The 15,255-nt window shown below is 37.5% G+C and overlaps 3 protein-coding genes across 4 annotated transcripts; 1 reads left to right on the top strand and 2 right to left on the bottom strand.

The window, feature by feature from the left end:
- The first annotated feature begins 897 nt into the window (after positions 1-897).
- On the top strand, positions 898-4,484 carry LOC108471118 (two-component response regulator ARR12-like). The gene is made up of 6 exons (XM_017772710.2): positions 898-1,570; positions 1,871-2,023; positions 2,118-2,510; positions 2,600-2,676; positions 2,770-3,921; positions 4,070-4,484. The coding sequence occupies exons 1-6, from the start codon at positions 1,423-1,425 to the stop codon at positions 4,142-4,144; spliced, it is 1,998 nt and encodes a 665-aa protein (XP_017628199.1). The 5' UTR covers positions 898-1,422; the 3' UTR covers positions 4,145-4,484.
- Positions 4,485-5,038: 554 nt separating this feature from the next.
- LOC108469237 (uncharacterized) lies at positions 5,039-6,828 on the bottom strand. The gene is made up of 3 exons (XM_017770132.2): positions 6,450-6,828; positions 5,582-5,605; positions 5,039-5,497 (listed from the first exon to the last, which is right to left on the bottom strand). Exons 1-3 carry the CDS (start codon positions 6,640-6,642, stop codon positions 5,196-5,198), a joined length of 519 nt encoding a protein of 172 aa, XP_017625621.1. The 5' UTR covers positions 6,643-6,828; the 3' UTR covers positions 5,039-5,195.
- Positions 6,829-11,749: 4,921 nt separating this feature from the next.
- On the bottom strand, positions 11,750-14,896 carry LOC108471899 (uncharacterized). Of its 2 annotated transcripts, none has more exons than XM_053030934.1 (11): positions 14,727-14,896; positions 13,990-14,423; positions 13,708-13,888; positions 13,497-13,630; positions 13,298-13,410; positions 13,098-13,221; positions 12,853-13,008; positions 12,616-12,768; positions 12,456-12,535; positions 12,331-12,356; positions 11,750-12,242 (listed from the first exon to the last, which is right to left on the bottom strand). In XM_053030934.1, the coding sequence occupies exons 2-11, from the start codon at positions 14,353-14,355 to the stop codon at positions 12,121-12,123; spliced, it is 1,455 nt and encodes a 484-aa protein (XP_052886894.1). In that variant the 5' UTR covers positions 14,356-14,423; positions 14,727-14,896; the 3' UTR covers positions 11,750-12,120. The 2 variants fall into 2 exon arrangements, with proteins under 2 accessions (XP_052886894.1, XP_052886893.1); XM_053030933.1 differs by having other exon boundaries at positions 12,331-12,380; positions 14,727-14,893.
- Positions 14,897-15,255: the final 359 nt, after the last annotated feature.

The following is a 15,255-nucleotide window of genomic DNA, read 5'->3' as shown; positions in this document are numbered from 1 at the left end:
GTTTTAGACCCAAAGTACACTCACTCCGTGGATGAAAAAAAATGTAATAAATATATTTGGCTTAATTCTTCTTTTAGCTCCTATACTACAATTAAGTTATCACTTTGAAAAATGTAATATTTTTTATCAATTTTTCCTTATACTTTCAGTCTATAATCCTCCTCCAACCTAAATTTTTGTTAAAAATTAACCCAACAAATGATTCATTGCCACGTGCCAAGAAAAATAAGAAAATCCTAAAATTTCAAAAATATCAGAAAAATTTAAAAATCATCAAAAATGAAAATTGGAAAAAACTTTAAAAATTATAAAAAAATTAATAAATTATAATATGCTTTTGAAAATTACAACTTTTTAAAAATTATAAGTACCCAAAACTTCAAAAAATTTTAAAATTCATAATTTTTTTAAAAAATATTTTTAAAATTTAGGTTTTTTTATTATAAAATCTTAGAATTTTATGAAAAATTTTAAAGAATTTTATGGTAACTTTAGGAATTCTTTTTTGCATTTTAAGAAAACTTTTATAGTTTTTAAAGGAATTTTGAGCAAATTTTATAATTTTTGCATATTGAAAACTAATTAGTTTATATAAATATGATTTAATGAATTGATCTCAAAATTAAATATGAGTTTAAAATACTCCATTTTTAATAAAAATACTTTTTATTAAAAAATCAAATATATTTAATTTTATAAAACTTCAATTTAAAATTAAATTCTTATTATTTTGTAATAAAATAAAAATAGAAGATTAAATACAAAATATGAAACAATGACAATAAACTATAATGGTGTTTTTATTTAAAATTTGTTGACCAAATATAGTTTTTATTTTAAAATTTCTCCGAATTTGAGAGGAATAAATGGGTATACCTAAAACTATTGGACCAAGTATATTTTATTTTTTTTTACTCTTTAAAGAATAAATAAAATAAAGATGCTCTGTTCAGTTGACAAGAAAAGCTGAAAACAATTACATAACAGAGAGAGAAAAAAAGAGAGTGAAACAAAAAACAAACCAAGAAAGAAAAAGGAAGAGAGTATTGCTTTGTTTGCACCCAAAAATTTAAAGAAGGAAAAAGAACAGACATTTTTTTAAAGAAAAAAGTTATCTGTTTTGTTGGAGGGTTGAAACATCTTTAACTCTTCTTTAGGCTATCAACATCATTGTCACTTTGTATAGTTTTCACCTGCAAAGCCCTCACGGTTCTAGTTTCCAATTTTCTCTTACTTTCAATCTTTCTACTTGTACTTTGTTTTTATTTTTCTTTGCTATTTTTGGGTTTTAGCTATCTGGGTTTTGTTTTGAAGTTAAAAAAGTAGTGGCTAAACTTGAAAAATATTGAAAAAAAAAAAACCTTGGGTTTGTGATCTCTGTTTTTTTTTTTTTTGTTCTGTTTTCGTATCTTGGTTGTATTAATGACTATGGAGGAGAAAATGGGTGGTTCCAATCGTGAAGATGAAGCCATGGATCGGTTTCCAGTTGGTATGCGTGTTTTAGCCGTGGATGATGATCCTATTTGCCTCAAAGTTTTGGGTACTCTGCTTCTTAAATGCCAATATCAAGGTCAGTCCCCCTTTTTTCTTTTTCTGACAAAAGATTCAATCTTTGTCTGATTCAAAGCTTCATCATTGTTCTCAAAATGTTTGATAAATTGCCTTGATGTGTCTTTCATTTCGGGTTAATTAGTCAACTTTTTGGATACTGTTTTCATTGTGGGAAGATCTGTCTGGTGTGGTTTGCAAGTGTGCATTTAATTTGGATCTTTGTAATTGTACTGTGCAAGAACGTTTGACTGTCGGCATTGTTGAAACTTGAAACTTTAGGCTTCTTTTTGCAAAATCATTAATGGCGTTTGTTTTGCAGTTACTACAACAAATCAGGCAATTTCAGCCCTCAAAATGTTGAGGGAAAACAGAAACAGATATGATTTGGTTATCAGTGATGTTAACATGCCAGATATGGATGGGTTTAAGCTTCTTGAGCTTGTTGGGCTTGAAATGGACCTACCTGTAATCAGTAAGCTTTAACCCTTTTTTTCCATTATTGGTGGTAATAAATTAGAATTGTATTAGAATGATTTAACAAAATGCTTTCTGTCAATGAATTCCAGTGTTGTCAGCTCATAGTGATACCAAGCTTGTAATGAAGGGGATTACGCATGGTGCTTGTGACTACTTATTGAAGCCTGTTCGCATTGAGGAACTCAAAAACATATGGCAGCATGTGGTCAGGAGAAAGAAACCTGATTCTAAGGATCGAGTTAATGCTCTGAATCAAGATAAGGCTTCGGGAGGAATCGGAGAAGCTGTCCAAACATCAACAAGCTGTTCGGACCAAAAATTCAATAAGAAGCGAAAGGACCAAAATGAAGATGAAGAAGATGATGGTGAAGATAATGAACATGAGAATGATGACCCTTCAACCCAGAAGAAGCCTCGAGTTGTTTGGTCTGTTGAGCTACATAGGAAGTTCGTTGCAGCTGTCAATCATTTGGGCCTTGACAGTGAGTTTTCTGCTGTTTACTGTGTCTTATTGTCCAATAGAGTTATCTTCCTTGATTGCATTTCTAATTTGTTTTTTATTTAAATGCAGAGGCTGTTCCAAAGAAAATTCTTGACCTTATGAATGTTGAAGGGCTCACAAGGGAAAATGTAGCAAGCCATCTACAGGTAAGCCCCTTTTGCTCATTGTTCTCGACCTTTTGCTTTATGATTCATCTTGTTGTGTCCACTTTAAGCTTGCTGTTTTATGTTGTTTTGCAGAAATATAGGCTTTACCTGAAAAGACTCAGCAGTGTTGCAACCCAGCAAGCAAACATGGTTGCTGCATTAGGCGGTAAAGATCCCTCTTACTTGCGTATGGGTTCACTGGATGGCTTTGGAGATTTTCGTACATTGACTGGATCAGGAAGACTTTCAAGTGCTTCACTATCATCATATCAACCGAGTGGGATGTTTGGTAGACTGAACTCTTCAGCTGCTTTAAACCTACGTGGGATTTCTTCTGGTGTGATTCAACAGGGACATCCTCAAACCTTGAGCAATTCCATCAATGGTCTTGGGAAGATCCAGCCTGTTGGGTTGCCTGCAAACCAGAATCAAAATGGAACTTTGTTTCAAGGGATCCCAACATCAATAGAACTCAACCAACTATCGCAAAATAAGTCCGCTAACCACTTTGGAGAACTTAATCCTGTTAATAATCCAAATGTTTTTGGTGTTGCCACAAACTTCCCAGATGCTAGAATGACTGTTGGTAGCTCGAGCAGTTCTCTATCTACACCCTCAGGCAGCCCTTTATTGTTACAAGCAAACACACAACAGGCACAACATAGTGGTGCAATTGGAAACCAATCATCTCTTGGTGTGGCATCGTTAAATCAGGAATCGTTTGACATGGGTGTTCATGGTTTTTCTAATTTTGTTGATAATGGTAGATGCCACGAAAACTGGCAGAACACGGTTCAATTATCCAGTTTCCCGTCAAATTCGTTGTCGACATGTGAAGCTTTTAGTCACGAGCAGTTGCATACTAACAATTTGCAAGAAAGCATTTCTTGGAGGAGCTCTCACCTAAGTGATAACCCCATTGATCTTTCTGCTTCCATGGCAAATGCAGGCCTGGAGCACTCTAGAGGAGACATGCAGTGCCAAATTAGTCCAAGTAATAATGTCATTCACAATATAGATTATGCAGCAAAGCGACAGTGGGGAGAAAACAGTTCGTTTGCTGGTGCAGACTCCCTGGTTTCTGGTGCTCCTTATGTTCAGCACCTTGAGGCTGGGAAATTAGCTTTCAACACAAAACTGAGGTCCAATGAAGACTTCCTCTTCGAGCAGAGAAAGCCGCAAAATGAATTCAGTCAAAACAACTTTGAGACCTTGGACATTATATCAAGTTCCATGATCAAACCGGTATGACACGAGAAAAAGATAGTTTATATTTTTTAACCATTGTAAGATAGTTTATATTTTTTAACCATTGTAGTTAAAGTTACTTTTGTATGTTTGAAATATAGTTATGAGCATAAATTCTTTAAAAAGACTGGATTGTGTGATGCAGGAGCAATATAACGAGACGGGGATGATGGAGGGGGAATTGGGATATGATGCATTCCCCCTCGGGTCATGTATATGAGACGGTTATGCTGATTGTGGTTGATGCTGATTCTGAGATAAAAAAAAAAAGACGGTGAAAAAGGCGTAAAAAAGGCCGCTCTTTATAGGAGTCTCTGTATCCTTATGTAATTTATTCTGTGTTGCTCCATTTTCTCTACTGAGATTCTCTGCCCCTCTTTTTCATGTCCTTTTTACACTTTGACATGGAATAGTAGTTAGTAGTTAGCTTCACTCATGTCTTGTTGGGAGTAGTCATTCGGTTAAAATATGCTATTAGTCCCTCTACTTCTATAGAATTTGAGATATAATTCCTGTATTTTAAAAGTTACCTTTTCAATTTAAAAATTTTAGTTCAATCATTATTGTCTTTGGTAGTTTTCTTTAAAATTTGTCAACTTATTTTTTGTCAATATAAAGATAGCTTAATCAATATGGTAAGTTGACAAAATTTGACCGAAAAACGTAAATTTTAACTTTTTAAATATAGAGATTAAATCTCAAATTTTGTCGAATTATAGGGACTACCAACATATTTTAACCAAACCATTCATCTTGCTATGATCAAATATCAAATTTCCAATATTCCAACAGCTAAAAGATATGTTTGATATTTAATCTTTTTAAGATCTCTGCAAAATAGCATAAATACCTGGAGATCCCTCTACCATACAGGATCATCGACAATTTAGTCCCTTTCAATTAGACCTGTTTGAATTTTTAAATATTCAAAGTTTTGAATATATATACATATATATATCATTCTAAATAGTTCAAAAACATCCAAAACATTGTTAATTTTTTTTTTTTTTTACAAAAGTTGTAAAAATTCTAAAAAAAACCTGACCATTACTCAGCCAACACCAATCTCCTGCAAAACCTGACCCCTGAACCAGAGTTGTATATTGGCATGTGATTATGCTTCAAAAGAAACTGAGATGATATATAATAGTAGTAATAGGTCCACACAGCAGTATCACAGTTAACAGCTGAAAGTACAGGTGGGAGGGAAACATATTGGGGGGCCTCTTTGCCCTAACAAGATTTACTAGACAATGAATTATACCAACAGTTTATTCCCCTTCCCAGCCCATTTGTCGAGCTCTTTGCTCCCACACTGTAGTTACTTTGCTCTCCCTGATTAGCGAGGCCTCGGCTCGTTCTCTGGCTTCCTCGCATGTTTCGATGGCTGCAATACATTTTTCTGCCTCCTTCTGGTACTGGGAAGCCACCCTTTTAGCTTCACCAAAGGTGATGTTCATATGGCGGGAATGCTCTTCGGCGACAGTCTCTTGCAACTTCAACTCCTCTGTTAGAAGGTCCAGGAATTGCTTCTCCATCTCTTGCTTGAGATCAGGGTCATTGCTTCCGCAATCTGTCACCATAATCCATATCATGCATGCATGATTATAAATAAATAAGTTAAACCAATTTGAGTTTTGATAGAATAAACTCTAACCTGCGATTGAAAGATTGGTCAACCCTACAAAAGAAGAACAAAGGCACAAAAAACATGTTAAGTAATTGACAGGGATAACCAAAAGTTTTTAGTAGCAGACGCATTGACACAAACTTTTACAACCATTGCGCCTGAAACTAGAACAAACATAGAATAAGGAAATCAACAAGCTGCAGATTCCTACATGAAAGGTAATATTGTCCAAACCCAAGAGAAGCCATAATATCATTGATATAAATGTAACAAGTTCTGCCTTTCTCCGGGCTCTAGAATTTCAACATTTTCAGCAGTCAAATGGAAGTATCTTTTCGTGATGAATATCGAGTTCGTTCGTATTCTGGACTGTTGTTAATAAATTAAGAAAAGCAAGAACAAAGGGGCAACAGCACTGCAAATTATCAGTTTTAGTCGTTCTTAAATTTCAACTCTAATCAAGCTCAACAAATATGTTATCTCAATAGCCATTCAAGAAATTTGAAGACCATTTCAGTGCCCTTGAAGTAAACCCAATACTTCCTGGCAATAAAGGGCATAGAGTTATAGTTAGGGCTCTGATTTCCATAATTAGTATATGATTGAACAAGCACAAATCTGAAGCCAAATTTGGTTTTGTTTGCTTATTTGCTATTGCAAGTCAAAGGCCAAGCAATAGCAGCAGCAATAGATCAAAATCTCAAATGGTTAAGAACTAGAGTAACATAAGATTACCCAAAGCTCAGAAAGCAAAATTAGCAACAAAAGCAGATCAAGACTTGCAATTTCCCTAATGGGTATTCCTTAAAACTCATCCCAACAAACAAACAAACAAAACCAAAATCTGACAACAGCCCAGAATGAAATAAAGCACAAAAAGAAAAAGGAGGGATACCAGGGGCAATGTTGACAAGGGAAAGAGGAGGAGGACAATCACAGATGCAAGGAGGACAAGAGGATTTGGAAGGACCCAACTTGAGAGTTTTTTTGAATCTCCAGTAAAGAGCTGGTCCACATACTGCCAATGCCGAAATTACAGCAAACGTTACTAGACATAGCCTCAAGCAAGTCCCTGATCGCCTCGACATGTTTCTATCTCTCGTTCTTTCTTTTTACTGTTTATGGAATAGTGAGATCTAAACCAAGGATATTCATTGATTGGGAGCTATAAATATGAAATCTATTGCTCCAACTGCCTTTTTAATGTTTTCATTCTCCTGTTTTATACTGTGTTAAGAGTAGTTCCAAAATCCAAGGCTAAGGTAGAATCACCGTTGCAAAGAAAGATAAAAAGTATTAAAAAATTCCATCAAGTCCGTGTAGAGGTAAAAATTCCATGAAGTCATTGGATGGGATTACCACTTGGATTTAACAAAATTACAAGTAATCAGAGATACAGAGCAGTTGAAATCCTGTCCTTGAACATCATCAGCTGGCGGCTCAGAGACTGATTATGAGGGACAACCTAACATGTATTTATGGCTGTGTCAGTGTCATCACGCCCCCATTACAATTGGTAAATGTTTTTAAAGCATCATCCATTTTTTATACAACAGGTCGGTTTAATTTTAATTAAATAAATTACTAAGATATTTATAAAATTTTAAAAATAAAAAAAATAATTCAACTGGACCGCGGTTAAGTTATTAGTTCGTTGATTCGACCGGTTGAATCAGTCTGATTAAAAAATTATAAAAAATTAAAAATTTCAATTCAATCATTCGATTCAACATGTGTTTTTTTAGTTCAACTGATTCGTACTAGTGTCACGGGGCTAGACCTTTCGTCTCGCAATCCGTGCGGCCTTAGGCGATTCGCTCGTCCAAACTCGCCCAAGTCAGTCTTTACTCGAATGAGGATTCCTTAAGAACTCCTCCAAGGCACCAACTCGTACAGCGGAAGACTTCTTATGCCAAAAGAAGCTTAAAAAGAACAACAGAAAGCCACAGAAAAGATCGCACACAAGGTGTTTGAGTAAATGCTCTCAGAACTCTATTACTTTTAAGAATTCTCAAATACAATGGATGATCTACAAGTGAGGGGGAGGCTCTCTATTTATACTTGAGCTCTCCCAAAACCGACGGACAAGATGCATTTACATCAACGGATGAGATTAACCATATCCCATGATTTAAGGGATTTACAAGATATTGCCAAATCAAATCCTATCTAATCTTACAAGATATGATTCTCTCTATCTTTGAAGATTAGTTACCATAGTTGCCTAAGTTGCCATATCTTCGCTATCGGGCCAACCAGGCTTCAATTTGATAGGCTTCTCTATCAGTTCCTTGAATCGGGCCAGCTCTCGTGGGCTAAATGATCCCCATCTTATCGACAGACCTCCATGGGGCGCATCTTGTGCCATGGTCACGGGCCTTGCATTCTGACCCGTGACATTCTCCCCCACCCATTCTCGCAACGCCCTCGTTGCGACTTCTGAATGGCACTGACTTGATTCACCTTGGATCCCTCTCGTTGCCTTGGCTTCCTCCTGACTCGCTTCCCAATCGGCTTGTCCCTTCTTCTGGACTTTTTGCCTCGGCTTTCGTCTCCTCTTATCTTGAACTGTCGCACTCGTTGGTACATCTTGTTGGCAAGAAGTCTCCGTACTAACTTGCCCCAATTTTGACTTGTTTCCTTTTGAACCGTCTTGATTCTCACACCTTGGCTTCGTGTTGCCCATAGTCCCTCGGCTTCCTTGCTTATGAACTTTGAAAGGGCCCTTACGACCTTGCCAAACCAACAAGTCAGAATTTAAAACACTATCAAAGTGTTCGCAATGTACCTTACTCACAGCATTTACTCGTCCGATTGTTTTCAGACGCTTCTTTTCCTCAAGTCCGATGTACCACCCACCTTTCCCATAGGTGTCGGCTCTACAGTCGAATCTGCAGGCTTCATATCAATCGCTTGCGCCACTAACACTTCCGAATGGCTCTTCGTAACATCCCGTTCTATCGAGTCAATGTTCCTCCCATACGAAACATCCTCGATTAGTTGGATTGACGACAAAACCTTTGTCCCAACCTTCATATCTCGATACACTGGCACAACAATCTTTGATAATGGACCAGTGACAATATGAATTTGATCGGCCCATGGATACAGAACTGTTTGAATCCTGTCAAGGAAGTTTAAGCCAAGCACATAATCGTAATCATCTAGTTGGATTACCTTGAATTCTTCCTTACCCTTCCATTCGCCGATTTGTAGTTCCACCTCACGAACTACTCCCACAGTTGGGCCCTCCTCGGAATTTATCGTCTTGATCTTTCTATTCGATTTCTTAATCGAGAGACCAAGTTTCTTCGCAGCCTTCTCCGATATGAATAAATCTGATGCTCCCGTATCAATCAGAGCACTCCCATTTCGACCTGCAATGTTGATGTCTACGAATATCAACCCTTCCCTACCATTTCTTTTCTTCGGGAAGAGAATCATCGAATTGACCCTCGATGCCTTTTTCTCAATAGGCTTTTCCTCTTCCGGCTCATCACTCTTCTTGATAGTCAGAACGTAGATACTTTTGGCGTCCCTCTTCATGTGCGGTCCATTACAAAAGTAGCACCTCAACTTTCCCCTCTTTTCTTTCGGGCTATTGGGTCTTCTTTTCCCATTTCGTGGTTTCCTACTACCACCATCGCTGCCACTACTGCTGCCATAATAGCTACGTCCCTCTTCATCTTCCTCATGGTGCCCACCATTGCCCCTCCCATTGGGCTTGGAAGATTCGAACCTGTCTTTTCTGGAACAAGTTCCACTAGGGACTCGCCACCAAGCATGGCATTGGTTAGTTCTTGAACTCCACGACGTTGCAATTCTTGCTTCGCCCATGGTTTCAGCCCATCCGTAAAAGAGAAAAATGCCTCATTTTCGCTCAAATCTGAAATTTGAAGCATGAGTTCACTGAACTCCCGACATACTCCCTAACTGTGCCTCGTTAAGTAAGCCGCAACTTTGCTCGAGCTTCATTCTCAGCATATTCGGGGTAAAACTGTGCCTTAAACTCCTTTTGGAACTCCTCCCAAGTCCCAATCTCGGTCCCACCACGTTTCACATCAGTGGACCTATGTCGCCACCATAACAAAGCAACGTCAGTAAAATACATAGCAACAGTGTTTACCTTTGCGACATCATCCTCGATGCCCATCGCACGGAAGTATTGCTCCATGGCCCAAAGAAAATTGTCCACCTCACTTGCGGACCTTGCCCCTTTAAACGCTTTCGGTTTAGGCACATCCATTGCTTATTGCTTCGGCTTCGAAGCCAACATCCCACTACCTATGGCAGCCTTGAAAACCTTGAGCTCCCCCTTAAGCTCATTGATCATCTCGAGCTCCCCCTTAAGCTCGCAAATCTCCTCCTTCAACGCTGTTACCATAGCCTCGAGAGCATCATCCTTCCTAGCCAGCTTAATTTCTGAGGAACCGATAGTATCCAACACATATTCCTTAAGCTGCTCTTGCATAGTTTGCAACCCATCATGAACACTATCACCGACATCATCAATCCTCTCTTTGACATCCCCTATGGATTCCTCGAGAGTGACGACTCGATCCTCCAAAGCCGACAACAAGTCCCTTGATCGACTTACTTTCCTGGCCCTTCCTCGGGTCTCCATTGGCTCATTCTGCCCAACGACTTCTTTCGACATCCCAACAGTGCCTTCGAACCAACAGCTCAGATACCACTTGGTTCGAACTCTAGCTCTGGTACCACTTGTCACGGGGCTAGACCTTTCGTCTCGCAATCCGTGCGGCCTTAGGCGATTCGCTCGTCCAAACTCGCCCAAGTAAGCCTTTACTCGAATGAGGATTCCTTAAGAACTCCTCCAAGGCACCAACTCGTACAGCGGAAGACTTCTTATGCTAAAAGAAGCTTAAAAAGAACAACAGAAAGCCACAGAAAAGATCGCACACAAGGTGTTTGAGTAAATGCTCTCAGAACTCTATTACTTTTAAGAATTCTCAAATACAATAGATGATCTACAAGTGAGGGCGAGGCTCTCTATTTATACTTGAGCTCTCCCAAAACCGACGGACAAGATGCATTTACATCGACGGATGAGATTAACCATATCCCATGATTTAAGGAATTTACAAGATATTGCCAAATCAAATCCTATCTAATCTTACAAGATATGATTCTCTCTATCTTTGAAGATTAGTTACCATAGTTGCCTAAGTTGCCATATCTTCGCTATCGGGCCAACCAGGCTTCAATTTGATAGGCTTCTCTATCAGTTCCTTGAATCGGGCCAGCTCTCGTGGGCTAAATGATCCCCATCTTATCGACAGACCTCCATGGGGCGCATCTTGTGCCATGGTCACGGGCCTTGCATTCTGACCCGTGACACTAGTTCCCGGATCAATCGGTTCAAAGCCTTCATCCAGATCGGTATGCCAGCCAATTCTCGATCCAATTGATCTAATTGGCCTGTCTAGTTTGGTTCAAAAAACATTGTTGGACAATTCTAGATCCAACCAGTGGATCCAACTCCATTCCAACAACTATGGATCTTTTTTGTGTTTACCATGTCCGTTAAAGATTTATGTTTAGGTTTCATGACTGCCCATTCCGACAAGGTCATCTCTAAAATTTGAGTCTACATTCTCCAACAAAATGAAATGTATCTTATCACTGTATTCAACACTTATTGATCCAACAACCACGAAAATGATCTTTTATCTTAATTTTGACCCCAACTTAATTATGATCAACTTAAAAACAATTTACTTTTAAGGCTTTGTTTGACAAAGAAAAAAATAAAATAATAAAAAATTGAAAGGGTAAAAAACTAAAAGGATGAAAAATATAATTTTTCTTCGAGGCAGAGGTGAAAAATGAAAAACAAAAGAAAATAAAAGATTTGAAAACAGTGCTGGTTATCCAGTTATAGAAGTGACCCCATAGGCTTTCGCTTTCTCATCTCTCTAAAATTGCAATCATGGTAAAATCTTGGTTTATTTAATCATCTGGGGCTCCCAAGCACACAAATTATCTAGAACTAGATAAATTGAAGGCTTGTTATTCAACAGTATAACATGATTGTATTATTTTGAAATAACATGCACATCTTCTCATTTTCTCTCTTCTTATCATCTAATTTGAAAGCATTAATTTTTATACATTAAGATAAAAAATGACTTATTTTTTTTATTCACTTTTTTTCTCAACTAAGCACACCCAAAATTTCTTTCAATTTTTCATTTCCTTTCTCCTATCTCTTTACTTTTCCACCCAACCAAACATATGATCTGAAAGAAATAACCAGAAATGCTACCAACTATAATGACACAACTTAATAAAACGAATCCCACACTAAAACAGCTCAAATTTAATCAAAATCTGAAACCAACATGGAAATTTTAAAACCAGGATTGCTTCATCTAATTAACCTAACTCAAGTAAATGGTTTTACTAGTTCTTCCATCATTTCATGGGAACTTAGCTTGGTCATATAAATGGCTTCAGCCTGAGCATTTCTGCAAATTAGATGATGCATGCATGCTTGCAGCAACCATTGATTGATCCTAAATCTCAACCTTAAAAACTTATTCATGTCAAAGATCTGCATAGTACTCATTTAACCACTTTTGGATGATCTCAACTTCTTGTTTCCTCAGTTGAATAAGCCACTTTGGATCCTTTTTTGTTGCTGACCGGAAATCAACATGGTGAGCTCCTATTGACACAACAACAATTGGCTAATTTCTTTTAGCTTCATAACAAATTTTAAGACACAAAATTCTTTTGTCATGATTCAGACATACCTTTTTCCGTGACAAGAGCAATGATACTAGATGATATGTTTTTCAACACGCTGTTCAATATTATGTATCAGTTTCTTTGATGACAAGGAATTTATGATCTATGAAGCTAAAACTGAACAACTTACCCTCCTCTGCTCCATGGATCCTGCATTCCATTGGAAAATATGATATTGCTGCCGAATCTCTTCAATACTTTCTGAATTCTCTGCATCGATAAGGCACCTTAATACGTATACCGGGACCAAAAGAATGGAGGAGAAGAGAAAACAATCAATAAGAACTCACTTCACCACCAAATTCAGTTGTGATCCAGTGCGGTCGTGGTGAAACACCGTATTTCATTCGGCATTGTTCGGCAAACTCTTCGTAGTCGAATCCAGATGGAGGAAACATGCTCTCCTTAGAACAAGTCATCGGCATAACCATCTCTGTACATGTCTGCATAACCATTTGGATGATTAAGGGGGATCCATCAGACTAGCTTAAACAATATATGATATTGGCACATTTTATATCAGATACCTGCCAATCCCAACCATGAAGGCCATGACCATCAACTTCATGTTCTATCTTAAAGCAATTTTCTGAACGAGAATAGTTGTAATACAAGCTTGCCGCTGCAAAAGCGCGACTAAGCTTCGTCGCCCTTGATGGAATCTTATCGATTATCTTGCACATCTATATGTAAATACACATATATAAATGCCGAAATACGAAATAAACCAAGAGATGTTTGAAAATGTTAAAAACTTATTTACAAGACTTACCTTCTGCACAGGATAAGCAGGTAATGGCTTCATGAAATCTGCTTTAGTTGGATAATTGACCATGGCTGTATAAACAAAAGCAGTCCATAACCAATCTCGAGCAGAAGCTGTCGAATGAAGGCTCCTGAACACACAAATTAGTGGTCTCATTATTACACCTAAATTACTTCATCATCATATAAAACACTTCCATCACTCACTTGCAGGTTCTGAAAGTTTTGCTTAGTTCAGCCAAGGCTTGTTTCTGAGTTGACATTGCCTCTAGTTCTGCCCAGCTCCCCTTTATCACTTGATAGCAATTCAAGCTTACATCCTAAATGCCAATGTTGGTTTAGTTATAGCCATAGAGGAAGATTTGAAGAACACAAAAGAAATGTAAAGTAGGAGCACAACGTGGACCTTGAAATCCTGGGAAACAGCATCATAGAAGCTTGACCATGGGATTAGCTTATCAAACTGTAATATAGGGGCTGAAGAAGCCAATGCACCAATTGCTATATGTGGGTATTTAAGTCTAAACCATGCTGCCAGCACTGGAAGAAACAACCCTTTTTTTTAGCAATGGTGAATATAAAGGAACCATGAATTTCAGGGTTTGTTTTGAACTTACTTCCTCCATAAGACCCACCGAAGACCACAACAGGGGAAGCTTCAGATGATAGATTCTGCTTCAAGCTGGTTATGAGAACTGCAAAATCAGCTAAGGCTTGTTGAGAATTCAAGTACCCCAAGGTCTTTGCTGACTGGTACGAGTCTTTCCCAAATGGCATCGACTTCCCATAAAATCTATGCTGAAAAAAATCCCAACAAAAACAAACCAATTCCTATAAGTTAAGCCCCCCAAAAGGAAAAAGCATCTTTAGAGTTGCAATAGACCAATCAGGTACATTACTTCAATGAAGACAAGGAGGGCTTTGAACTTGGGAGCAATGTCAAGCATGAACCCTGTATTAGCAGCAAACCACTCAATGTTTCCTTCATTGCCAGTATAGACAAATATAGGAGCACCTTTTCGCCAGTAATCACTGTTGATTAGATACTTTTGGTAGAACAATTTGGAGCTCTTGGGCTGGAAAGTGAAGTGGTCCAAAGTTTGAGGGAAGTAGTGAGTCTTGAATGGAAGCTTTGGTTTTGAAATCTTGGCTTGTTTGATCAAAGACTGATAGGCAGCTCCAGGGAAAAATGTTGGCAAAGAATTCGCTGGTATTGCAGAAAAAGAACAGAGGAATAAAAAGAAGAAAGATAGGCAAGGAGCCATTGCCTCACACGGAGAAAATTTGCTGGTTCAAGGCTGCTACTTTCTTGGCTTCAACAACAGCTTAAACCCTTAGAACAGTTGAGAAAACCAGAAGCTAAAAAGTTAAAAAGATGAGGTCCATGATATTTTGTTGTCATGTATAGATAAACCCTTTAGAGTTGAACAGCTATAAGTTTGTCAGCTAGCTGCTAATTGTCAGCTGAGGCTAAGAATACCAGATTAGTATGTGAATGAAGAAAATTGTATTAAATAAGTATCACACAAGATCATTGAAAAAAAAAAAACAGATACAAAAATAAAATAAAATAAAATAAAATAGATGTTATAGTTTTGGAGATGTGAATTATGATAGCAAAAACCATAATGCAGACCTGGGATTGGGAAGAAGAAGAAGAGGATGTCAATTTCCAAATTAAGTGTAGGGAGGCGCCTTTGATTCCAATAAGTCCCCCATCACACTCACAAAATATGGGCAAGTGAAATTTGTGACACTATTCAATTCATGAGTAGTTGCAGCATATTGTAGACATGAAGGAAGCTGATTTTAAAACCCACTAGAGGAGTTGGCAGCTTAATTATCAAAACCAAAAAATGAAAATAGAAAGTGTAATAACTCTAATATTTAGAGTTAGAAATAGGCTAGTTAGTATTGTGTATCATTTTTTTTTTAATATTTGGAGTTAGAAATAAGATATAATAAACCAATTTAACTTTTAATTATATATTCTTTTTACTATATTTTGAAAGAAATTGTCGAGAAACACCTCGTAAAATGTTGACGATTTCATCAATCAATAGATGCAAGAAATTCACGAAAAAAATCATCTAAAAGTATGAGATGAATATGCACTCAAAATTGTTGGTATTACATTTAAAATGAATCTCACTGCCAAATAAAAT

Source organism: Gossypium arboreum, chromosome 7 (assembly GCF_025698485.1).
Source record: "Gossypium arboreum isolate Shixiya-1 chromosome 7, ASM2569848v2, whole genome shotgun sequence".
In the NCBI taxonomy this organism is placed as follows: Eukaryota; Viridiplantae; Streptophyta; class Magnoliopsida; order Malvales; family Malvaceae; genus Gossypium; species Gossypium arboreum.
This window is presented reverse-complemented; position numbering and strand designations above follow the sequence as displayed.